Genomic DNA, 27,119 nt, shown 5'->3' on the forward strand with positions numbered 1-27,119 from the left:
ACTGATTTGAAGATATTCTAAGCGTAATGGCTACCCTGTTGATTTGCAGTAAGTATGATTTCTTTGTATCTTGTTATTACAAATGCATAATAAGAAACAACTAAAGTCTCTTTCATGTCTGACAGTGCTGGACATCCCCTTCCCTTCCCTTTTCATGCTGTGTCTCCATGTCAACACCATCACTAAATAAGTAGATATGGATACATTCTCAGTAGAGCTTTTTTCTTCCTTTCCAACAGTACTTTTTTTTCTTTAATGAGGACCAGCTAATTTTATAAGGAATGACACAATAAATCATCTCTTTAGTCATACTGAGCTCCTTCTAGTTTAAACAGATTCCTCTCTGAGCTGACTTGTCTATTTACTATAAGAAGAAAGACAAGGACACTCACTTTCTGCCATTTTGGGTATAGAAAACTCTGGTTCCTTTGCCAGCAGAGCAAAGAATGAAGCAACATTTTCCAGTGATAGGCTGTCAGTGAGAATTCACACACAAGTGAGAACTGATAAGGGTATAATAAGATGCATAAGACAGCTCGATAGAGGGTTAATATGTAACTAAAGAGAAGGGTTGTATCTAGTACCAAAGGTGGGACATGCTTGAAATGTTTGAAGAACAGGATGGAGGAGAAGGTCTGTGGGGCTGAAGTGTGCTAGCAGGTGAAGTAGGCAATGAATTTGTAGAGTTAGGCAGGGGCAAAACACACCATCCTGAACCCCCATATATGTGTTTAAAGGACCACCTAGACCACTACATGGAATATGGACATAAGGGGGAGATCCTGATCCAGGTGAGGGATGATAGTGGCCTGGATAATGGTCAGGCCAGTGGCCATACAGAGAGGAGATGGGATGGAGACACAGTCTGGAGGTGAAGTGGCCAGCACTTGCTGATAGGTATGGTAGGAGGCGGAGAAATCAAGATCCCAATCTCAGGTTGGAATCTTATGAATCCAACCTGAGCAGCTCAATGAATGGTGGTGATAATTGCTGAGAGGGCCAAGCTGGGATATAAATGGGCTTTCAGGGAAGAATGAAAAGTTGCTCTCTTTTAAGAACTCATAGCTTTTTTTCAAACTGCATCTGACTCCATATCAACCCATGCTGTCTCTTCAGTGGAGTGCTGAGTTGCCAAGGGAGATATTAAAAACCAACACACACACAAGCACACACCTTTACTTATCCAGAATTACACTTTAAGCAGTGTGCCTAATATATTAAAAATAATTCCTAATGACTTTTTAAAAAAGGATTATAAATTCAACTATCAGCTTATGGCCAAGATGGAGGCATAGGTAAAAACACTGTGCTTCCTTGCACAACCAAAAGAAGGACAACAACAAATTTAAAATAAAAAACCAACCAGAACTGCCAGAAAATAGAACTGTATAGAAGTCTGAGAACCAAGGTGCTTAAGAAGAAACATTCATCCAGACTGGTAGGAGGGGTGGAGATGGGAAATTAGAGTGAGGAGACTCCCAGCAAGGCAGTGGCTGGAGGACTGGGATGGGTGAGGCAGCACCTGGTGGAGTGGGTGGTCCCACATTTGCATGTGGATAAACCAGGAGGAGCAACTGGGGGACAAGACAGACTGAGCAACCCTAGGCTCCAGCCTGGGGAAATAAAGCCTCACAATCTCTGACTGTAAAAATCTGTGGGTGTTGTGGCAGTGAGAGAAACTCCCAGCCTCACAGGTGAATTCACTGGAGAGACCCACAGGGCCCTAGCATGTATACAAACCCACCCACCTGGGAATCAGCACCAGAAGGACCCAATTTGCTTATGGTTAGCTGGAAAGTGACTGAAAGCTAGCTGAGAGCCAAGCAAGTGGCATAGTTCCCTCTCAGACCCCCTCCTCCCCATACAGCTCCACAACACAGTGATGTGGGATTCCCAGCTCTGGAGAATACCCAAGGCTTCACCCTTACTATATAACAGGCACACCAAGACAAAAAAATATGACCCAAAGGAAAGAACAGATCAAAGCTCCAAAAATAGAACTAAGCAATGAAGAGATAGCCAGCCTGTCAGATGCATAGTTCAAAACACTGGTAATCAGGATGCTCACAGAAATTGTTGAGTATGGTCGCTAAATAGAGGAAAGAGTGAAGGCTATAAAAAGTGAAATAAAGGAAAATGTACAGGGAATCAAGAGTGACAGAAAGGAAACTGGTATTCAAATCATTGATTTGGAACAGAAGGAAGAAATAAATATCCAACCAGAACAGAATGAAGAAACAAAATTCAAAAAAATGAGGAGAGGTTAGGAACTTCTGGGGCAACTTTAAATGTTCCAACATCTGAATCATAGGGGTGCCAGAAGGAAAAGAGGAAGAGCAAGAAATTGAAAACTTATTTGAAAAAATAATGACGGAGAACTTCTCTAATCTGGCAAGGAAATAGACTTCCAGGAAGTCCAGGAAGCTCAGATAGTCCCAAAGAGGCTGGGCCCAAGGAAGCACACACCAAGGCACATCATATAATTGCATTAACCAAAATTAAAGATAAGGAGAGAATCTTAAAAGCAGCAAGAGAAAAGGAGACAGTTACCTACAAAGGTGTTCCCATAAGAGGACTATGAGCTGATTTCTCAAAAGATACCTTGCAGGTAAGAAGGGGCTGGAAAAAAGTATTTTGAAGTCAGGAAAGGTGAGGACCTACATCCAAAATTAGTCTGTCCAGCAAAGCTATGATTTAGAATGGAAGGGCAAAGAAAATGCTTCCCAGATAAGGTCAAACTAAAGGAGTTCATCATCACCAAGCCCTTATTATATGAAATGTTGAAGGGATTTATCTAAGAAAAAGAAGAAGATCAAAACTATGAATAGTAAAATAACAACAAACTCACAACTATCAACAAATGTAAAAAAACCCCAAAACAAAATAAAACAAAAAACTAAGTAAACAACCAGAAGAGGAACAGAATCACAGAAATGGAGATCACATAGAGGTTGTCAGTGGGGATGGGGAGGGAGAAGAATGGGGGGACTATGTACAGGGAATAAGAAGCATAAATGGTATGTACAAAATAGACAGAGGGAGGTTAAGAATAGTATGGGAAATGTAGAAGTCAAAGACATTATATGTACGACCCATGGACATGAAATAAGTTGGGGGAATGCTGGTGGGAGGGCACAGTGCAGGGTGAAGGGTAATTAAGGGGAGAAAAATGGGACAACTGTAATAGCATAATCAATAAAATATATTAAAAAAGGATTATAGCATTCATAGACCTGCATTGTGTAATGTGTGCATTCACATGTTGTATGTGCATATAAACGTGGGGATAAAATTACTCTCCAGGACCTGCTCTCTACAGAGGATAGTATTAGATTTTGTTTCAAGCCAACTCTATAAAATGAAAAAGTGATGAAGTCAAATGAATTTGAGCCTGTGGTCCAGGAAAGGATGCAAGTGTCCAGCACAAGCCAAAACTACTGGTCTTGGCACAGCTTCATATGCTGAAAGTATTATGCTAACTGCCAAAATTACATGTCTGCGTCAATCCCTGAATCCACAGCACAGAGGAAAAGGCAGTTGTAACAAGTTCAAGAAGGGAAAAAATAGATTCTCAGGCTTCCATCTTTGTGAATAAAACAAGAACAATAAGAGCGCTAATGAAATAGCCGACAAGACAGATTCCATGATTACCTACAGGTAAGAAGCAGGGAGTTCTTGGTATTCTGAGGTTCCATCACAAGAATAACAAAAAGCATCCCAATGAAAAGCCCAAGAATGACAGCCACAATTGCATCTAATTTGCATACTTGTTTTGAGATTTCTAGGTAAAAGAGCATGTCACCAAGAAACCTATTTGCTCCTAGAATTCTTGGAAGAAATACAAACAGCCTCCAGAAATAAGACTCTCAAAGAGAGTACCATAGATAGACAAGGACACAAGCCCTGAGAGTAGATTTGGGTGATTGGGTATCATCTGGTGTCCCATCCTACAGAAAGAGGGAGGGTTGATGGTTGGCAGTTTAGTCCAAATATCCTTTGAAACAGCTTCTTGGGAACTAGTTCCAAATTCTCCAATGAAACAGGTGTTGCAAACTACAAGGACAAGTGCTCTTTGGGGTCTTTGAGGTTCTTTAAAGTGAGAGAACAAGGGCACCAAGAATAAGAACAGCTATGGAAAACCTTCAGGAGCTTTTGCAGAAAGCAAGGAACTCCCTGGGATCTCAGGGAAAGGCAGGGGTCCTGGTGGAGGCATGGAGTCTGGGACAAATTGGCCTGTTTCCTTTCTTGTGTTGACCCCCAGGACAAATGGGCTTAGGAAAGCAAAGCTACAGCTCCAAAACCCACCTATATCCATCTTTTACTGATAACATGTTTGGGTGCCTCTCTTATGTGAGCACTGCCTTTTGTTACTGAAATAATAAATCAGTAGCTAGAGGCCAACCCTTCAGAGAAAGAATTTAATTTAATGTAGTTAGGGAACATTGTGATTGTTATTAATGAAGATGTCTCTTTAAATGCTACATCTTTGTGCAAGTGTTCAGAAAGGACTCTGAGTCATTGTGAAACTGTGAAACAGACTCATCTCTTCAGGGGTTGGTCTCTGCTGTCACTGGATCTTCACAATGCCTAAGCTACCTTGGCAGTGCTGACATCATGGAGACAGCCAAATTATGTAACTAAAGTAGGTGTCCTCTGTGTACCTGCTTTAACTTGCTCTGTTTTGCCTTGTGCACTGGAGTATCCTGGTATTCAAAATTTTAATTTCAGTACACTTCCCTCAGTGAAGGTTCACCCCCAAAAGACCCTCTCATTATGCTCAGGATTGATGGAACTCCTGGAGCCTTATGAAAACATCATATTACTGTATTTTTTGGACCATAAGATGCACCTAGATTTTAGAAGAGGAAAATGGTAAAAAAAATTTGAAGGAAAAATGTGGTAAAATATTTAATAACATAAATAACATAATACTTCACCAGTGTAAATGTAAAGCTACATTTGAGCTATAAGACACACCCCCATTTCCTCCCAAATTTGGGGTGTGTGCATCTTATAGTCTGAAAATAAGTTATTTTCATTGCTTACTTCTTTTATTGTTTAACTCTTATCAGCTTAGTGGACAGGCCCTATACTCAACAGCCAAGATATAAAGTGTACTTCATTCATTCATTTACTCACCCACTGAACCTTCCACAAGCAATTCCTGTGTACAAAGTGCCATGCTGGGCATTATAGGGTTATAATGCTTATCTTCCAAATTCCTTGGCAGACAAACAAAAAAGTGGGAATGTAGAGTAGGGGCAGATTTAAGCTAGTGTAAAGTCCTACTTTTCTTTCTGGGAAGTAAGATAAGGCTTCAAGTAGATAGCATCAAGCTGGATCTTGCAGGAGGAGATCAAGGAGACCACCTGTGATGGGGACCTGGCCAGAAACTGGGGTTAAGAAGGCCCTGAACCTTATTGGTGCATGGTGAAAACTCTTATTTTTCTAGTCTATAATATAAGGGGGAAACCCCCAAAAGACCCCAGAATTTATTTATAAGAAATTATTTATTTATTAACATATATTTATTCTTACATGTTTAAATTTCAGTCACCTTCAAAATACTCTCCATTTGACACAATACACCTATTGAGATGTTTTTTCCACTGCTCAAAACAGTTTTTGAACTCATTGATTTTGATGCCTTTTAGTGTTTCTGCTGTTTTTGTTTCACTTCTTCCACATCATCAAAATGTTTCCCTTTGAGGACTTTTTCATTCAGGGAAACAAGAAAAATAAATGTCACTAAGGGAGAGATCTGGTGAATAGGGATGGTGGGGCATGGGAGTCATGGCATTTTTGGTCGAAAACTGCTGAACACTCAGCTTGGTGTGGGAAGGTGAGTTTGTAAATCAACCATTATGAAATGGACAAATGTGTTGAAAGAGTCTTAAAAAACATTCATTGAAACTGAACACAGCTTCTCACTACAACACCAGCTGGGACACTGATACAGATGGGCTCCTAGAATATACACCTAGCTGGGGAAGCTAGTACCACAAGACCCCGTGCCCCCTGCCCCCCTGCTCCCCAATTCAGAAGATAATTCTGGGGGTTTTTTTGGTCACCTTTCAAATATGGGTATACAGAAGTGGAAAAAAAGACTGAAAAAATGGTTGGCACATGAATGGTAGAGATGCTGAAATGACAATGATGACAACGACAGTTACTGAGCATGTCCAAGGTGTGCTCTAAGCAGTTGGTAGGGCTGATTTCTTTAACTGCCACACAGAGAGCTCTCTGAAGTAGATCCTATCATTACCCTCATGTTATAGGACAACTAGGGCACAGAGAAGCAAAGTGACTTGCCCAAGGCAATGTAGCTAAATAGAGGTGAGGCTGGCAATCTGACTCTGAACCCACCCTTCTCCCTCCCCAGATGTGTTGGCCCTCTGGTGGTGGGAACACTACAGGGGAGAAGTGTGAGCAAAGCACAACATGGATATTGCACTCAGGGCTTTGATCTGGTACTAGTAATTATTAATTTTGGTTGAAAGAACATAGACTAGGAAGATCATTTTGGTGGCTACTGTCTGGACAAAAGGTAAACTACAGGTGGATGCAAAGTAAAACAATGAAAATAATATGAGTTAACATTGTCTTGTACCTATTATTTGTTAGGCACTGGACTGAGCATGTTACATGCTTTATCTTAAACCACAACATATTTCCTGTGAGGGAGCCTCATTCCTATACACATGTGGGGAAACTGAGGCTCAGAGTACTAAAAACCGCACAGGCAGTAGGTGGCAGTCAGGGATTACACTCTTAACCTTCACAGTAATCCTGAGATGTGGCAGAAATAATAGAACTTGTCAAGTTCAAAGGTGGATGCAGTCCTGGAGGGAACAGACTGAAGGAGGCAAGGGCTTTGGGACAAGATCTTTGCTATTCTCAGCTCATTGACTCCAAAAAAAATGTGAAGGGCTGAATAGGAGGAAAAGTTGTCTAGGGGAGGGGAGCAGGACATAGCACACCTGAGGGCAGTGTGGGTAGTTCTGCAATGTGGGGTGTGGGAACTGGGTAGCTGCAGACCCCCCACAGGTCACTGCATGAGAGGGATGACATCTTTTTCTGCTCCCCATCCCCAGTTGGTTCAGACAGACTGTGCAAAGCTAGAGGAGAGCCTGCCTTAGGAGTTCCAAGCCTGATAAACTCACACAGGGGACACCTGCTGGCATCTGAATCTCAACCACACACACCAAGCTTGCCTGTGGAAGTTGGAACTGAGGAGAAGATGCAGAGGAAGTCTCCAGTCAGGATCTTTAGAATGAACTCAAGGTGTGAGCACAGGTGCAAGTCTGCTCCTATTTGGGGCAACCCAGCTGGTTTGTGTTAGGCACACACTGTCAGTGCCCACCCTCGTCATCCCTGGCATGACAAGCAGACAGCTTCCATCTGTGGGCAGGAAGGCTTCAGAGCAGCTTGCCTGCCATGGAAGTACAGCCCTCACCCAGCGCCTGACAGGAGGCAGGGGATAAACACTACAGGACCCTTGAGCCTTGATGGGGGTCATTTGAGGGGCATGTTCTCCACTATCTGCCAGTCCCAAGGGTGGGATGGGGTAGGAAAGCCCAGTAGCCTTGTCCACAGGGATAACTGGCCTTGCCACACAGCCCTTATGAGCTGTTTTTCCTCCTTTGCCTCCCTCCATTGGGTGCTTCCTAGGATCATTCCCCAAATAAAGCCCCTTCCCTGACCTTCTTGTTTCAGATTGGCTTCTCAGGGAGCCCATTTGAAACATGTGTCTCTGTTACAAGAGTTCTTCTAGTGCAGATCTGTGAGGAAGAAATGACTCATTAGACTGTGGAACAGGCTGCTGATCTGGATCCCTGGGATATAGCTTCTGGGCTTTAAGGCCAGGTTTTTTGTTAAACTTCAAACTCTTATCTGGAGTCTCTATACTGTACTAGGGTAGGAAGGATAATAAAGACAGGGACTAAAAACCGAAGTTCCCTCTGGATAACATTTATCCTGACATCTTGAGGCATTACAAACAGCAGGGCTTATACTAAGGTTCTCAACAGAACAGAATCATCAGGTAGCTACTGAGCAAAACCACTAAGCACCAATATTTAAAATGCATGAGTTGCTATTTTATACAGATTAATTCCTTGACTATTTGCTAAAGGCTAGTTCTTGAAGCTAGGGCATATGATAAATCCAAGTCGCAGTATCTCATTTTTTAAAATTTAATCTTTATTGTATTTTTTCCATTACCATTTAGTCCCCTTTTATCCCCTTTACCCCTCCCCAACCTGAAAGCAAACCTCACAGTGTTGTCCATGCCCATGAGTCCTTTTTCTTTTTTACTCAGTCCCTTCACCCTCAACATTCCCCACCCCAAATAGCTGTCATCTGCTTTCCATCTATGAATCTATCTGTTTTTGCTTGTTAGTTCAGTTTACTCATTAGATTTCACATATGAGTGAAATCATATGGTATTCATCTTTCTCTGACAGGTTTATTTTACTTAGCATCATATTCTCCAGGTCCATCCATACTGCCATTAAGGGTAAAATTTCCTTCTTTTTCAAGGCTGAGTAGAATTTCATTGTATAAATGTCCCATAGTTGTTTTTTTTTTAACTTAGCTTTTAAACTTATACTTTTCAGAGGAAAAAATTCTACAAAATTATAAGTAGTCAATTTGTTTCTGTTGTATACAAATTGTGACTGTTGGCAATGTCATCTCAGAGGAGCACAAAATATATTTTCTGTATAACAAAATAAAATACGGAGAGTGGGAATGAGTAGACAGAGAAATAAATTAGATAAATAAGATGAAAAGAGACATAGAGCAACCTGCAGGTGTCCGGTCTCCATGAGAAAACATTTGTTATTTAAGCAATATGCATGCTCTCTCTTATCACCACATGGGGCTCCTCATAAGATCAAATTTGAACACTGTGTACTTCAAAGCTCTTTCTCCCCAAGCTGCTTTCTATATGGCATTGGGTTCAGGACATTGGCCACAGATATAGTAGATCAACTCATGCCACATCTTGGTCTGGGGATGTCTACAAGGGACTGGAGTCTTAGAATTCAACACTGCATCTCGTGTAGCCTCACAGGCTTTAGAGAGGTACCAAATAGGCATAATAATAATGGTAAGTAATATCTATTCAGCCTGTGTCTCAGAAGCAGAACTAGATACCAGGACTCCAGTACAAGTCCTTTAAATGGGAGGGGAGATACAGAAAGCAGTGGAGACAGCAAGCAAATGAGTTGGAGAAGACTGGGCAGCTTATCAGTGGAGATGTAGGAGAGGGTACAGGGGAATAAATAGTGATAGAAGGACACTTGACTTGGAGTGGTGAACACACAGTATAATATACAGATGATGTATTATGGAACTGTACACCTGTAACCTATATAATTTTAATAACCAATGTTACTCCAACAAATTCAATTAAAATAAGTTAATTAAAAAAGATATTATCAAACAAATTACTGGGTTGGCACCTACAAGTTATCCTGCTCAAGCAACTCTGGGAGACAGGGTGAAACATGTGTTTCAGCCCAACTGAGGCATGAGTGTTCATCCACCAACCCTTCTCTGTGGGCTACCTCTGTCCTGTCCTGTATTCTGGTAGAATGGGCTCTGGAGACCAGAAAAAGTCCAGAGTCACAGGGGCTGGAAATTGGGAATCAGGCACATAGTTCATGTCATAAAACTCATGTCACATCTTGGTCTGGGGATGCCTAGACACACAAGTTGCAAGGTCTTAGGGGTGTTGGAAACCACCATGCCTGGTTTCAGAAGCTGTAACCCCTGCCAAAGCTAAGGCTGAGAGAGTGACCTTGGACCATAAGCCTCCAAAGAGACAAAAGCTTATCTCCCTGGCAGGAGCGCTGCTTCTGCTCCTTTTACTTCATCCATAATTGGCCCCCAATGCTTGGTCAGTTAGCCAATGATGGGTAAGATTCCCCAAGGGAGGAATGACCTAAGACAGGTATGATCATGTGGGAGGCCCCCAAGGAAGGACTTTGGGGGCTACAGCAAAAGGGGGTGATGGACCCTGGCCCCTCGCCTTTGACAAAGCCTGAGTCCTCATTCTGTCTGTAAGAAATCTCCTAATCTCTTGGCTGCCTTACTCCCTTTCTTCATCTAAGCCTGAAACAATGACAGAGGGTAGTGCAGCCCTGTGCTGGAAAGGGTGGGTTCCCTGGGCAATCAGGCCTAAGAAAGAATATGTAAAATCCTGTGAAGCCTGCTTTGTTTAGAATGCCCTCAATTAAATGATAGGGGTCCAAGCAAGAAGTAAGTTTGTTCCTCAAAGTTTTGTAGCTCTTTAGCTATTTGACCCTGACTCAAAATAGGCCCTCAGAGTTCTTTGTTATCTATTGTTTGATCCTTACTGCCTGGCAATGATTAATGAGCTTTACCCGAATTCCTGTGTAAATGAACCCAATAAAAGCCTGCTTCGGTGGGGGAACGGGGTGCTATCCACTAGAGAGAGTGGCCGTTTCATACAGGACTCCTATTTCCCCACAGGACTCAGTTGTCCATGTGTGTTTTTCTCGTGTTTTGATGAGCATCTGTAGCCGCGATGGATACTGCTGGCTCGGTATCCTCCACACAGGGGTACAGGTGGGGTGTTATCTATGCAGTGCCAGACACCTTGCCAACAACTTGACATACCTCCCTTTACCTACTCTTCAAAGCAACCTGATGAGGTGGGTGCTGTATTTATGTCCAGGGTCACATGAGAAGACAGGATCCACAAGGCAAAGCAACTTGTACATGGCTATAAGCTAATAAGCACAAAAGCCAGGACTGAAATTCAGATGGGTTTTGTTTAAGTGCAGGCTCTAATGGATCACACTTTATCTCCAGCTCAGGGGTCCTGGGGAGTCAATACACAGGAAGCTTGTGTACAGCCAAGGAGCCTCATGGTTAGACCTAGGCCTTCTGAAGGTAGTCTCAGGAGCAAGGAGGGGAGGGAGTAACTTAGAATCAAAATGTAATAGTTTACTCTCTCTGTGTTAATCCTCTCTGGATACCAGCTTTAGCTTTGTATTGACACTGACAAATTAAGGACATGCTCAGCGCTTTCCTAAGAGTAAACAGCAAATTCCACAAACTCTTCTAATCATTTTTCTTTTCCAGGGTGAAATCCCTTAACTAAACACATCTGCCTAGCAAGTTGAGTTGTTGCTGAAACCTTGTTGACCAGATTGTGCAGGTCCCCTTAAGTTCCAAAACACTTGCAGCTCACCCCTCATCTCCCACCCCAGTGCCCTGGGCTTCACAGAAATACCAGCTGCAGAGGGGCCTACATCACACCCATGTCCCATTGCTCACAAGGGCTGGCTGTCTCTGAATAGATCTGGTTCTGATTCCATGACAGGAGGAGTGTTATTTTCCCCCTTTATTTTTATTGTTGACACTAATACAGATGTTTCCAACCTCCTCCTCCCTTTTGCTGGCCTCCACCCATCTTCACCCTCCCTCCCTTCTGGCTGCATCACCACACTGTTTTCTGTGTTTACGGGTCACGCATATATGTTCTTTGGCTAAAGCCTTCAACTTCTTTCATCCAGTGTCCCTCACCCCCACTCTCCTCTGACAGCTGTCAGTCTGTTCTGTGCGTGTGTGTCCATGATTCTGTTTCTATTTTGTTCATCAGTTTATTTTGTTCATTAGATTCTACATATAAGTGAGATCATATGGTATCTGTCTTTCTCTGACTGGCCTATTTCACTTAGCATAATAACTTCCAGGTCTATCCATGCTGATGCAAAAGGTAAGATTTCTTTCTTTTTTATGGTACAGCAGCATTCCATTGTGTAAATGCACCATAGCTTTTGGCACTTGGGCTGTTTCTAGATCTTGGCTATTGTGAATAATGCTGCTATTGGACACAGAGGTGCATACATTCTTCTGAATTGGTGTTTTGGGATTCTTAGGACATATTCCCAGAAGTGGGATTTCTGGGTTAAAAGGCAGTTCCATTTTTAATATTTTGAGGAAACTCCATGCTGTTTCCCACAGTGGCTGCACCAGTATGCATTTCTACTAACAAACAGTGCATGAGGGTTCTCTTTTCTCCACATCGTCTCCAAAACTTGTTTGTTGGTTATTGGTGGTAGCCATTCTGTCAGGTGTGGGGTGGTTCCTCATTGTGGTGTTAATTTGCATTTCTCTGATGATTTTTTTTCATATGTCTGTTGGCCATTTGTATGTCCTCTTTGGAGAAGTATCTATTCAAATTCTTTGCCCATTTTTTAATTGGATTGTTTGTCTTCCTGGTATTGAATTGTATAAGTTCTTTATATATTTTGGAAACTAACCCTGTATCAGATGTATTATTGGTGAATATGTTCTCCCATACAGTCAGTTCCCTTTTCATTTTGTTGATGGTTTCTTTTGCTGTTGTGCAGAAGCTTTATAGGTTGATGTAGTCCCGTTTGTTTATTTTCCTTTATTTCCCTTGCCCTAGGAGACATATAGGCAAAAATATTGCTGCAAGAGATGTCTGAGATTTTACTGCTTATGTTTTCTTCTAGTATTTTTATGGTTTCATGACTTACATTTAAATCTTTTATCCATTTAGAGTTTATCCTTGTATATGGTGTAAGAAGGTAGTCTAGTTTTATTTTTTTTTGCATGTACTTGTTTAATTTTCCCAACACCATTTATTGAGAACTCTCTTTACTCCATTGTATGCTCTTGTCTGACATGAAGGGTTTTGTGATGGGTTAAGCACAAGTGAGCTGCCTTTAGAGGGGTGAGGGTGGGGAGAAGATGAAGTCTAAAAAATTAAACATTTACTGAGTACTTACTATATGCTCCCACTTTACAGACATGGATATTGATGTGAGTAAAAGTTCTGTGACTTGTTTCAAAGCACCAAACTTGTTAGTGGTACACAAATTTTCTCACTTCTAGGTGTCCTTTCTCCTCAAACAACATCCCATCCACAGTGATGGCCTAGCAGTGCCTTCCCCACATCCTGTTTGTTTGATCTGCTAAACCTAGACCATCTCTTAAGAGGACAAAGCAAAGGAGCAATACTTCTTTACTGGTGACTTTTTTTCCCTGTCCATCTTTGCTTTTTGATTTCAAATTGGCAACACAAGCAAAGGAGGGAAGATACGGAATTAGAAGTCATCTGTATGCCTTCTAGGGCAGCCCTTTGCCACATGTGGCTTTTTAAATTTATATTAACATGAAATAAAATTAAAAATCAGTTTCTCATCACATTAATTACATTTCAAGTGTTCAGTGGCCACATGTGGCCAGCAGCTAGTATATTGGACAGTGAAGATAAAGAACATTTTCATCAGTACAGAAAGTTCTATGGTGCTGGTCTATAAAAATAGAGTTTCAGAGTCAAAAAAGCAAAAGGATAGCCCTAGGAGAGACAAAACATAACCCCTGGGGCAGAGGTGGATGGTGAGCTTTGATACATAAAGCTGCCTTTCCAAGGGGTGGGGGAGGGGGAGCTAGCAGGAGCCTCCTTCACCTCCAGCTAGTACCTGGCCCTGGTAGAGGCCCTAAGAATGTGCTATTGCCTTAAATAGTTTATTATTTGGCTCTCAATAAAAACAATCTGGACCCCAGGGAGGGGAACATATCCAGAGCAACCAGTCCTCTAGATATTAAGATTAAACAGCAGTGATAACTCTAAGAAGTCAGGCCCCATGGAAATGACATCCATTTGGTGAAGCCCCTTCCAGATAGCTTCTCCCACAGGATGGAAAGGGGACCAGGAAGCTCAGAGGAGTAAGGCAGCCACTTGGGTTCTCCTCAGACTACCCCCTTTCTCCAAGAATATATCCAAATTAGCATTCTTTTACTCAGGGTGGAGGGGTTAGTTTTGGGGTGGGATTGCAGAGCCCAGACTCTCCATCAGGAGTTGGCTGGTCCTGTGTCTTCTAAAGAAAAGCCTATTCTTCCATCACAATAACTGGTTAAGACCTGACCCAGCGGGGTCAACCCATAGGCTGGCTGGTGACTCATGTCAGGCAGGAAATATATGAGCTGGGCCAATTAGACACTTCTGGGGCGATGAACTAAGAAACAGTCAATTGTGTAAGTAGGGAGTGAGCAAGCACAGCAGGTGTACAGAGGACACCAGGTAGAGCCAGGGACAGCATGAGGCACAAATTGTGTGGAGAGGGAGGGTGGGATAGAGAGATCCAGGTCATCTAGGCACTCTGCTTGTCTGGGAATACCACAACATTGAGAAAATAAGGAATGGGCCTAGAAAAACCATAATTCTAAGAGGGAGGATGATGTTTGAATAACCTCCCGCCTCCCTCTTATATCTCAGTCACATTTCACCACTTCTACCCCAAGGGCCTTCCTCCAATGCCAGTTGGTTTCTACTGCAGCTTTGGGGAGCAAGGAAATTTTAATGGAATCATGGAACAGAAATTAACAAATCCTTGATTTTAAAATGCTGATCTGGGAGTAAGAGAAAATTGGATGCAGGCTCACAGAGAGAATTTCCCTAATTTCCAGACCAGATTAAAAACTCCTTGGGCTAGAAGAGGAGGGGAGAAATGTGGACAGGAGATGGAGGTTTGGGGGAATACCATCCACCTTGGGATCAAGCCCTGGTCATCATCATAGAGGGATGCCACAGGGATCAATAGCCATGGTCCTTGCTGCTATTCCTGGAGAACCTCCATGGGGGGGAGCCCTGGCTTCATTGCACAACATGAAAATCATGCCTGAACCTCACAAATACCACCTTCCCCTGTGGAGCCCACCTCTTTTTAGTGCAGGCAAGCCCCTCAAATATGCACTGAACATTGGGCACAGTGAAGATGGAGATGTGGACAAGGGAGCCCCACCACTCGACAGAGGTTATCTAAGGCAGATGGCCAGGGACCTCCCCACATGTCCCTTTTGCCTCCTTGGGAAACCTGACATGGCCCAGATGGTGACTACTCTAACAGCTCCTTGGCTGAATAGGAACTTTCTGTGCACACAGAATTGATGCCTGAGTTTCCTGTGGGGCTCTTCAGAGAGTGTCTAGATTTTAGAATGTGAAGATGGACATCAGAAACATTTTTGTTGATATTTCTTTCCAGGGCTGGTCCATGGATGGGTCTGAGTTGCTGAATAAGGAGCTGGACCCTTCTTCCAAACAAGACTTACTTAGCAGGAACTTGCCCTCATAGGGGCTAAACATTCATTTTCAGGAGTTTGGTTTTTGTACTACCTCACACAAGAATCTAGAAATATCTTCCTATCAAAACAGAGGTAATACATTAAAACTGTGAAAAGAAGCCTTGAAGCTTAGGAAGAATACTTTCCCAAAGCTAACAAGATGTACAGAGAGTATTTATTTCTGCTATGGAAGTTGATTTATTAAAAACAGGCCCATTTTGAGAAAGCATTTCAAATACTGATTACTTAATGGAATATTTCCATAATTTTAATGGAAGAGAAAATGTGTAGATTGGCTTATAATCCCAAAAATTCAGCTATCACCATGTGAGATACTTAGTGAAATTTCACAAGATACAAACCACAAACAAACCATGGTCCTAGAAAATTATTCATGGTTTTCTTTCTCTATTTGGGGCAGGCTCTATGAGTTTATTGGGTGCAAATTTTCCTAGACAGGAAACACTGCTTGCAGTGTCTCAATGTTATAACTGATTGGCTATAAAGCAAATTCTAAGACAAGTGTGTTTTCTTGGGGATATTCATTGTTAATAAAGTTACACAGATGATGAATTTCCACACTAATTGGGAGCCCATGCATGAAGAACAGTTGAAAGGAACAGAAATCTTTTATTAGTGCAATCCCAGGATTTAGGGTGTCTGGAACTGACAAAACCAGAAAGATCCAGGGAAAAATTAAATCTACAGTGTTTGGAAAGTTTAACCAGAAAGGGCTGTTTGAATTCCACAAAGCTCACACAAAAGAGGGAAATATTAGTATGGAAAAAAAAAAGAAAGAAAAAGAGAAGGAGACTTTGATATCTAAGATAGTTCTGGGGGATCCTGAGAACCATCTGTGTCCAAAGGCCAGTACCTGCCTGAGGTTGAAGGCTGTGGGCTTCACGGGGCCCCACAGGAAAAGTTCACTCATGGGCCCCATGAGTGATCCAAACAGGGAAGTTTGAGAGTGGGTGAAAATACTAAGGTTCATCAGGTTTCAGAGTATAATTTAAAGGACTGGGCTCTCTGGTTGACATCTGAAACAATAGCCAGTTAATCCCATGAAAGAATAGTCCCATCATCCTCACTATGGGGCATCTTAGGGTGACAAAATATACCTGTGGGACCCTCCCCCCACTGAAGGAGGCAGACATAGCTTTTCAGGGGCCTAGAGATGGCTGGATGACATTCAGTTCTCCATACTCCCTTCTCAGTGTTCCTCCCCAGGTCTGGGGATCTGGGTATCTGGCACTCTGGGACCCCCTGCCCAAATGGCCCTGAGCCTTTCTCTGTGTCCTGCCTGGGTCTTTCTCACCTGATTGGAGGACTGAGCACTCTGGGTCCCTTCTGGCTATGGCTTACCCTATTTCCTAAGTAAGGAGGGACAGCAAGACCTGGAATCTGCTTCTCACCACTTTTAATTCAGCAACTGAGCCACTTTGTGGTGCCTCCCAGGTGAGCTCCACCCTCTCCCAGACCTCTCCACCCTCTAGGTCCTTATTTTCTGCTCACTCCTGATACCTTGGACTCTCTAATCTCCATATCTTTTAAGAGAGGTTTCCTAATCCTGCCTGGAATCCCTTTCTTCCTTCTTTGGGAAGTGCTTAGCCACTGCTCAAGTTCAATGCAACTGCCCCTCCCAACACTAGACTGTGCCTTCTCTGCACTCCCACATCACATGGAAGGCTATGGCCAGCACTTAGCAAAGGGCTGGAGCTGTCCATAAGTGGGCCTCCCCACAGGGCAGCGGGTTCCCGCAGGTTGAAGCTGTATCTTGGGCTTCTAGAAGGGTCCAGCCCAGTGCTCCCATATTGCAGGGGCTCAGAAGGGCTCTCTAGATGGCTGAGTGTGGGAAATCTGTACTTAGCTCATGGCAGCTCTGACTCATGAATTCATCTGTTTTCTGCTGGCCATCAAAATGCTACAAGTTAGCTATGGCAACATTTCTTCTTACATCAAATTATATTCATCTAGCAATTTCTGAGCATGCTAAATGTGTTGGGCACTGTGGTAGGTGAAGGGGATAAAAAGAATCACTCATTCCTGCACTAAACTGTGCAACATTTGTTGTTCAGTGCACCAGACACTGTATAAAGAGGCCTCTCTTGTGAGGCTCACATCCTGCCAGTGGGATTTATATTCCTGTGGAAAGGATAACGTAAGAGTTGGTCCTTGACCTTGGGTAGGACAACGGCAGGCCCACTATAACGTACCTTTGCCATACAGGCAAGGTGCCATCCTCCTCATCTGAGCCTGGCTCTACCCTGTAATATATATATATATATTACATATATATATGCCTGCCTGCCTGCCCTGGGCAGCAAGTCTAAGCTTCTCCACCTGGTTATCTTCTCTGTAAGATGTGGGTGTGGGAAGAAGGCCTACATAGGCCTTGGCAGCAGGCACAGGTTGTTGGGGTGGAGAATTCTGAAGTTTCATGTGCCTGAAGCATGATCTTGAGGGGATAGATGCTGACCTTGGCTCCTGGACTTCTTGCCCTGTGGTTTCTTCAATGCAGGGTCCAGGGCAGGGGCTAACTGTGGTATTAAATACCAGTGATGACAAAGTATAAGCTGCAGGCTTTTGTCCACTCTTTAGGGAAGTGTCAAAGGGGGAATTATCTGTTTTTGTCCACTTTGTCTTCATGCCACCCTAGGAATGCCCTATTACAGACAGCAGAGGCTTTATAGGCATCCTTGACTCACAAATAGCAAGGCAAACACATCCTCCTCTGCCTTCAGCTGGAGTCAGAGGATGTGAGAGGGGATGTTGGAGAAAGGGTCTGCCAGCCTCAGGCGACCACACGACCTTGTATAGATGGAAGCTTGCAATGTTTGTGCTGAGAGTAGAAACCTTATCTCTCAGATGTCAGGGCATCAGGGTGCTAATGGCTACCAGGGAATTCTGGATCCAGTTCAGTGCCTGGGTCTCCTCAGCCTCTCAACAGGGGAGCCTTCTTGGTGCTGAAGGTGGCAGCTGGCATCTATATAAATTGCTCTGTGCATGTGCTTTCCTGAAGGGCAGGGGAGACTGTAGAGAGTGTACTTTATCATGTGGTATTTTCAGAGAATATCTTTGTTTAAAAGGGACTTCTCGTGCCTTTTTTTTTAAAGGGGGTGTGGTTCTGGGGAGGGTGGGGTAAGTGAGGAAAGACTAGGAACAGTTGATTGCTTTCACCATGAGGGGAGTCAGGTTCAGGGCAGCTTCTGGGCCCAGAGAGGTTACATACATATTATATCAGAAGCCACACACAAAATGAGGACAGCAGAACTGGGCTCCAAGCCATGACTGGTCAGACTCCAGAGTCCAGTGGGTACCTGCTAACTTCTCCAGGTGTGGACTAAAAAAGTTCACTGTCCCATCCCCTTGAGTTATGATGGGCTTGTGACTGCAATAGAGTATGGTGGAAAAGATGCCTGTCACTTCAGAGACCTGAGCATTAAAGTCCACAAGGCTTCCTCCTTGTTCACTGTAACCCTCCCTCTCTGAGCCCTGGGCTTTCACATGGAACTGTGCTGGAAGGGCCATGTGGAGGCATCCTGGCCAACAGTCTTAGCCTAGCTAGTCCTTTGGTACTTCAGCCTAGACACCACACATGAGTGTGGAAAGCCCTTTTGGAGGGATTCCCCCAGCACCTCTGGCTCCAGCTCCAGCCATCCAGTTACTGCCAGCCATCCAAATCAATCCACCCAGGCCTGGATCCTGTGGTATAGCATTCATTCCCTCAGTGCCCTTTTTGAACTACTGACCCACAGAACCCATAAGCAGCATAAAAGTAGTTATTGGGTAGACCGCTAAATTTGGAGACTTTTTTCCCACAGCAATAAATAGCCAGAATGGAATTAAGAAGATTCTGAGGGAGGGTGGATGCCATGGAGATGAAAACACAGTGATGTACCTAGTCCAGAATCTGACCTGGGTCTTTCTGGTTCTGCAGCCACTCCTTAGGTACATCTTCACACACATACCCTCCCCCAAACTCTCCATATGGGGCAAAGAAAATCAAAGGTATTCAATCCACTGGCTTTTCAGAGGAACTGCTAGGGCAGTGGTGGATATTCAGAGCCAGAACAAACTTTTATTGATCACTTACTATGTGTCAGACACCATACTAGTTGTCATTATACTTAATCCACTAATTTAACAAATAGTTTGACCCTGTCACATGCCAGGAACATGTTGGGAAATTAAGCCATATACAAAACAAAGTCCCTGTTCTCCTGGGGCTTACATGTGAGTGGGGCTGACAGTAAACAAGTAATTATATAATAATATGTCAGGTAGTGATCAGTGACGTAAAGAAAAATGAAGTCAGGTAAGGGGAAGACAGTGGCATTTTACAAAGACTGGTTAGGAAAAGGTTCCCCATGAGGGTAACATTTGAGCAGTGAGAAAGGGAAGTTCAGTAGTGGGAAGCAAATCTGCTTGACCTTGGAGCCCAGACTTTGGGCACTGATATCAAAGGTAGAATACAAATACCTGCCACCAATGAACCTGTGGCCTCCTATAAATGTTCTACTGAGAGATTGCCTCCCACAGGGCTCACAGGACCCCGGCACCAGGTATATGAACAGGAGGGAGGGGAGGTGCCTCTGTGGATACCACATTGCTCACCCGCCAGCCAGGCCTTCCCTCCAGACCCTCCAGCAGAGCCACAAAAGAGGTACTTACACAGAGCACATGGAGAATCACTGCTCCCTGTCTTCGGTCTTCATTAGTGAAGATGTCATTGGGGAATTCATGCAGGGCTAAAGAACAGAGAGAGAAAACTAGCTCAGTACACATGACAACATTTTCTATGCTGGGGTCTGAGACAACATTGCCAGTCCTTGTTTTAATGTAGAGTCCAAAAACTTAGATGAGAAAAAATTGCATCTTTATATTCACAAATTTCTAATTGGAATTTAGTGTTTCCTTCAGATTAGAAGGTAGGCAACAAGCTACAGTATTACAAGCATGTAGGACTCTGCCTCCAGTAGATATTTTCATGGTCCATTATACATACTACTATATTCACTCATCACTTCAACATTAGGGTGGTTTGCAGATCACCATTGGTGACTTAAAGTATTAGTGAAGAAATATGTGAACTACACACTGGCCAAGTCAAGTGAGTTCCTGGGACCAGAGAAGGCCTTGGACAGAGTCATATGTGCCTCAGAAAACTACCTGCATGTCTGGCAGGGCAATGCCCAGTATCTGCTGTAGTCTGCGTCCCCCATCCCTGTGATCGATCTTCCAAGCCTTCCTTGTTGTGGGGACTGGGAAAGAGGAGGCATAGGATGTCTTTATGAGTAGCATTGAGAGGGCCATAACTTGCTCATGTATAATTTGCATCAGCCCATTACAGTGGGCATGGGGTGGAGGTGGCAGAAGGGAGGTCCTGTGTCCAGGCTTAAAGGCCTGGATGAACTACTGTTGGAACTTTCTTTCTGAACCTAGCATAGCAGGGCTTGAAGGTTAAGATTTATACCATATTTAGCTGCATTGTAATGTGTTGTTTTATTAAGCATAGATTCTACCATCTTAGAAACTTCTTTGGCTCATTTGCAAAGGACATTATCATATGATGCTGGCCATAGGAAATATGGCTCAGGGACAGCCCTCATTGGAGACCCAGTGGGTAGCAGCTGCATTTGGGGGTGGCCCCTAATGCCTGCTACTGATACTATTAGCCCCTACTTATGCACTATACACATAGCCTATCAATGCATCCGTTCTTATTTCACAAAGTGTTGCTCTGTTGCAATTCTAAAGCAGCTGGTATGATTGTACTTAATTCTCCTTGGAAAGGGGTCAGCCTGGCGTCAAGGAAATGCTCCTCAATTGGACATCTGGAAATGTGGGGCTTGATGTCAGCACTCACATGGAATGGCATTTGGTGGTGTGTATTTTCATCCCTTAGGGCCTCCTTTGCCTACTGGCCATCTGAAAAATGGCCTGAGGTTCCTCCTGACTGCTCCCAGGAGCACAGAGAACAGTTAGTGTACACAGCAGACATGTAGTAAGTGTCAACAGGATGAAAAATTCTGAAGGGAGCAGACTCTGGGCACTGATTGGGGATAGAGGTCAGCTTTGTCCAGGTGGCCCAATGGTTCAAGAAAAGAGCTTCCCAGAGCAGCTGAGCTTGCTTCCCCAAGACCAAGCAAGTTCCCTGCCTGGCTGATTCTGACTCTGGTGCCACCAACATGTCTGGGAAATGGTGTTTTCAGAAAAACCACAGCTGTGGAAGGCAAGAGTGTGTGGAGGAGACAGGGTGGCTTGCTGAACTGGGGGTCTCTGCTTAGCACTTTCTGGCCTCAGTTTCCTCATCTTTAAATCAAGATGGAGCTTCCAGTGCCTCTCACAGGCTGAGGGTGATACTGATGCCATCCCAGCTGCCCTCCACTTGAGTAGGCTTCCACACCCAAATCCAAATGAACCAAGGACATTTTCTAGTTATGGTGAGGGCAAGGATGCTTGCCTATCTTTGATAAGTGAATATTTTCTTTGGATTGTTGATTTGATTTTGTACCAGGGTAATCAGGCCAGAGGTCAGATCCCACTTGCACTTCTCATAGACTATTCTTTCCCCTCTCAGAACCCACTTTCTTCACCTGTAGGATGAGTGTATGGATGCCATCCATGCTAGGAAGAGTGCAGACAGTGTATGTGAAATAGGTCCAGCCGTGCTTCCTAAGTTACATATCACTCTTCATCATAAGTATAACAATGATGGGATGTTGGTCTGGCATGAGGCCAAAGACACATTTCTTTCTGGTCTTGGGGATGAAATCCACCTCTTGCCAATTCTTGACTGCCTTGAATTGGTGTCTGTTTCTCCAGGATGATGTTTGGTGCAAAGCAGCTGTATGACCTAGAGGTAAGTGTTTCCTGTGGTCATGCTGTTGGGACCACACAGTCCACATGGTGTGCTGGGAACTGCTAGTCATTTGGCTGAGGGTCCCTAAATATCTTCAGAATCCTCCAAGTCTTTATCTGCTCCTCTCTTTCTCCTTCTCAGTTTTCCTTTCAGTATAGCTCACCAGCCCCAGGGGGCCAGCAGAGACAAGCAGCGCTGTTCCCATAGAAACCACTGAGACTGAACCCAGTGGATTCCCCTTACTAAGGCAACGGCAATCAGTGGCCATGATCCTCTCTCCTGGCTGCTTTCCTGAGGCTGACTTTGATGAGTCTAAATGGAGGTGTGCTGGAGATGAAGAGTATTTTCTGCTTTGTTTGAAAAAACAAAAACAAAACAAAACCCTGCAGGAGGGACATTCATGGTATCTTCAGACATACTAATTGCATATTGATCAAATGGAGCAGCCCAAGGTGAAGATCAACATTTCCTGAAGCCCAACTGTTATAGCACATCTGAGCAGAAGGAATACGAGCCAAGGGACACTTTCATCCCAAAATAACTAGTAAACTTGATTGATAGGCCTCTTGAGGATTGCCCCAAGAATCCAGAGTCCTGACACTGCCCAGGTCCTCCCCAGCAGCAATGGGTGACTTCCCAGTTCTGTTTTAGACACCTTCATTGTCCTGATGCTCCCTTCATTAAGCCTGCTGCTCCTTCTTCCCCTGGCATGAATGCTGGGAAAACCTTGTCAGTCATGTGGGATACTCGCCTCCCACAGAGTCTTCCTGACTCCTTTTGTGGCCCTCTTGTAGTGTGTGAGTACTTGACAAATGATATTCTATCCAAACTATAGTAATTTGTTACCTGTGTGTGCCTTTGATTCAACTGTACTGAGAGTTCCAAGAGGACAGAAATTCTGCCATTTTTCTGTCTATAGACAGTGCCCACTAGACCAGGGTCCATGAAAGAGAATAATAAATACCAAGTGAATACAAATGTGAATGAACTCAGAGGGTCTTTCTCCCAGGAGATTTTTTTTTGTATAAATACAGAATTATTGACTGAGAAATGACACTGGGAGGGACACTCCAGTAAACTCCACAACAATTGGATTGCACCTTTGGTAACCATTAGGAAAATTCACAAATACCCCTTCTCCTTGCTCCCCAGACCTGGAAGGAGTATGTTTGTGAGTCACCTTCAAGGCCAGGTGGGACCAGGCAACCTGTTTTGATTAATAGAACATGAGCCAAACATGTATCATATTTCTGGTCAGGCTTTAAAAACTAGTGCCTGATTCACTGCCTTGCATTTTCTTGTGTAAGCATTCATGGAAACATGTTGGGATGAATCTTCCATCAGCCTGGATTTCTGAGTGACTGATATTAGAATCCCACCCCGTTGATTCATACATTTTGTACATGCAGCATAAGTAAAAAAGAACATTTTTATTCTTCTTAGCCATTGTGATTGGTGGACTGTCTAAGCATATGCAAGCCCACCCTGAGTAATGCAATAACTAATATGGTCCTTGGCATTGCAGCAGCATTTTGCACACAAGGCCTTGCTTTGCAGCAACTTTTGGTTTCTTCTGTCTTATCCATTAGACCAGTGGTCAGGGTTGGAGAAAATTTATTCTCTTTTGTATCCCCAGTGCCTAGTTAAATGCCCAGCATGTAATAGTCACTTAACGAGCATCTGTGGATCAGATGTACAGATCTGTCATAACGGAAGAATCCTGAAAACATTATCTGCAAAAGAATCTGTTTGAAAATGAATATAGTCACAACTTAATTTTCTAAATATTTAGTCTCTGGAAAAGTTTCAAAGACATTTCAGTGCCTTCCTCTTGTGCTCATGGAGGTCCTCCAAACCATACAAGTGCAAGAGGGAGAGTATCTGGCAATAGGAGGGTACAGGGCATCCTGGGGAACTGCAGCCCCTGGGAGATTGTCTCATTTCCAGGATTGTGTCTTAACACTGGAAAACTTATTAACAAGTCAATCACATGCAAAAAAAAATACCCATTTATTCAGGCCATGCTATGTGCTGGGTACCATGCTTAGCCCTAGTTACAGAAAGAACAAGAATACACAATCCTGATCACTGACAGTTACAGTTGAGTGGATGAAAGTTTAGGTTCAAGGCAAGGGAACCCTCAACCCTCTATGAGATCATCCCAACAATTTAGTATCATGATTTTAAATATGAAACTCATCTATATTAAGTACTGCAAATATATATTTATCATTTTTCATAGCTTCTACATGATAGGGAACATTATCCCCAATGTACAGATAAGTAAATGAAGGCCCAAAGGAAGGAAATGACCAGTCCATGCTCATACAAATATTACTGGAGAAACAGATCATAACTGGGGTTAACTGTCTAGCATGTTGATTCCTGTGTAAGAAAAGGCAAATTGACCTTTTCCTCTTGCCATTTATTTATTTATTTATTTAGACTGAATTTATTGGGGTGACATTGGTTAATTTAATAAAGTTATATGGTTTCAGGTGTACAATTTTACAATACATCATCTGTATATAGTGTTGTATGTTAACTACCCCAAGTCAAGTCTCCTTCCATCACCATTTATCCACCCTTTACCCTCATGTATCTCCTTCCCCACCCCTTCCCTTTGGGAATCACCATAGTGTTGTCTATATTCAGGATTATTTCATTTTTTTTCTTTGCTTAATCCCTTCACCCTTCTCACCCAGCCCCCAGCACCCTCTTCTTCCCACAGCTGTCAGTCTGTTCTCTGTATCCACAAGTCTGCCTCCACTTTGTTACTTTATTTTGTTCATTAGATTCCACATATAAATGAAGATAGTCTATTCAATAAATTGTGTTGGGAAAATTGGACAGATACATGCAAAAAAAATGAAACCAGACCACCTTCTTACACCATACACAAGAATAAACCCAAAACAGATTAAAGACTTAAGTGTTAGATTCAAAACCATAACATTCCTATCAAAAATTATAGGCAGTAAAATATTGGACATTTCTCATTGCAATATTTTTTTATACATTGCCTCAGGGAAGGGAACAAAAGAAAAAAATAAACAAATAGGAGTACATCAAATAAAAAAATTTTGTATGGCAAAAGAAACCATTGACAAAAATGAAAAGACAACCCACTGAATGGGAGGACATATTCACACATATTTCTGATAAGGGCTTAATATTCAAAATTTATAAGAAACTTATACAACTCAACACCAGAAAAACAAACAGTACAATTAAGAAACGGGCAAAGGATTTAACTAGATACTTCTCCAAAGAGGATGTACAGGTGGCCAATATATGTATGAAAAAATGTTCAATGTCACTAGTCATCAGAGAAATGCAAAGTAAAACCACAATGAGATATTACCTCACACTTGTCAGAATGGCTATCACCAATAAATCAATAAACAAGCAATGACGAGGATGTGGAGAAAAGGGAATCTTCCTGCACTGTTGGTGGAAATGCAGACTTGTGCAGCCACTGTAGAAAACAGTATGGAATTTCCTCAAAAAATTAAAAATGGAACTGCCTTATGGCCCAGAGATTCTACCTCTGGGAATATAAATTGTATATCCAGAGAATCCTGAAACACTATTTTGAAAAATGCATGCACCTCTATATTAATTGTGGTTTTATTTACAGTAGCCAAGAGTTGGAAGAAGTTCAAGTGTTTATCAGTAGATGAGTGGATAAAAAAGCTGTTGTACATTTAACAATGAATACTACTCAGCTATAAAAAAGAAGGAAATCTTACCTTTGTGATAGCATGTATGGACATGGAGAGTATTATGCTAAGTGAAAACAAGCCAAAACAAAGTTCTAGATTCAGTGGAATGATGTGGGCATGGAAACGAGATCATGAATAGCATCTCTATGAAGGATGATGTAAACACAGGTCATGGTAGTCATGAGCCTCTAGACAGGGCTCATCAAACTGTCAATCAAAAAGATATTACCAGTCAAATTTGCTGAGAAAGTTTGCTTCAGCCAATTATTTACATGGTGACATTTCCTTACCACAGGTAGCTAGGGTTTTCTAAGCATCTGGAGACCTAAATTTGAAGCCCTCCTTCACCACTCCTGAGTTCTGTGGCCTTGGGGAAATTCCTTAACTTCTTTCAGTCTCGATGTGCAAAATATGAGAATAAAAACAAAAAGCTTCTGCATGGCTAAAGAAAACAGTATTAAAATGAAAAGAGAACCAACTGTATGGAAAAACATATTTCCCAATGATACCTCAGACAAAGGTTTAATCTCCAAAATATACAAAGAACTCACATGACTCCACTCTAAGAAGACAAGCAACCTAATTAAAAAATGGGCAATGGACACTTCTCCAAGGAGGACATACAGAAGATCCAGAGACACATGAAAAGATCCTCAGTGTCAATAGCTATCAGAAAGATGCAAATTAAAACCACAATGAGATACTACTTACATCAGTTAGAATGGCCATCATAAAGCAACAAACAGCAGGTGTTGGAGAGGTTGTGGAGAAAAGGGGACCCTAGTGCACTATTGGTGGGACTGCAGACTTGTGCAACCACTATGGAAAACAGTATGGAGTTTGCTCAGAAAACTAAAAATGGAACTGCCTTTTGACCCAGCAATTCTACTGCTGGGATTATATCCCAAGAACCCTGAAACACCAATCCAAAAGAACCTATGCTCCCCAATATTCATAGCAGCACAATTTACAATAGCCAAGTGCTGGAAGCAAGCTAGGTGCCCATCAGTAAATGAATGGATCAAAAAACTATGGTACATTTACACAGTGGAATTCTATGCAGCAGAATGAAAGAAGGAGCTCTTACCCTTTGTGACGGCATGGATGGAGCTGGAAAGCATTATGTTGAGTGAAATAAGCCAGGCGGTGAAAGACAAATACCATATGATCTCACCTTTAACAGGAACCTAATCAACAAAACAAACACACACACAAAATATAACCAAAGACACTGAAATAGAGAACAGGCTGACAGTGACCAGAGGGGAGAGGGGAAGGAATTTCAGGAGAAAAGGGGAAGGGTTTACAGGAACAAGTATAAAGGACACATGGACAAAAACAAGGGGGGAGGTGGAAATGGGAGGGAGGTAGGGAGGGCTGGCGGGGGGTTGGCTGGGATGGGA

The 27,119-nt window shown here is 42.9% G+C and overlaps 1 protein-coding gene across 1 annotated transcript in view; it reads right to left on the bottom strand.

Moving 5' to 3' along the window:
• Positions 1-27,119, bottom strand: part of SLC24A3 (solute carrier family 24 member 3) — a 563,591-nt gene that overhangs the window by 226,288 nt on the left and 310,184 nt on the right. Inside the window, 1 exon segment of the mRNA XM_028523857.2 lies at positions 19,801-19,877. Coding sequence (XP_028379658.2) covers positions 19,801-19,877 — 77 coding nt within the window.

Source organism: Phyllostomus discolor, chromosome 9, assembly GCF_004126475.2.
Source record: "Phyllostomus discolor isolate MPI-MPIP mPhyDis1 chromosome 9, mPhyDis1.pri.v3, whole genome shotgun sequence".
In the NCBI taxonomy this organism is placed as follows: domain Eukaryota; kingdom Metazoa; phylum Chordata; class Mammalia; order Chiroptera; family Phyllostomidae; genus Phyllostomus; species Phyllostomus discolor.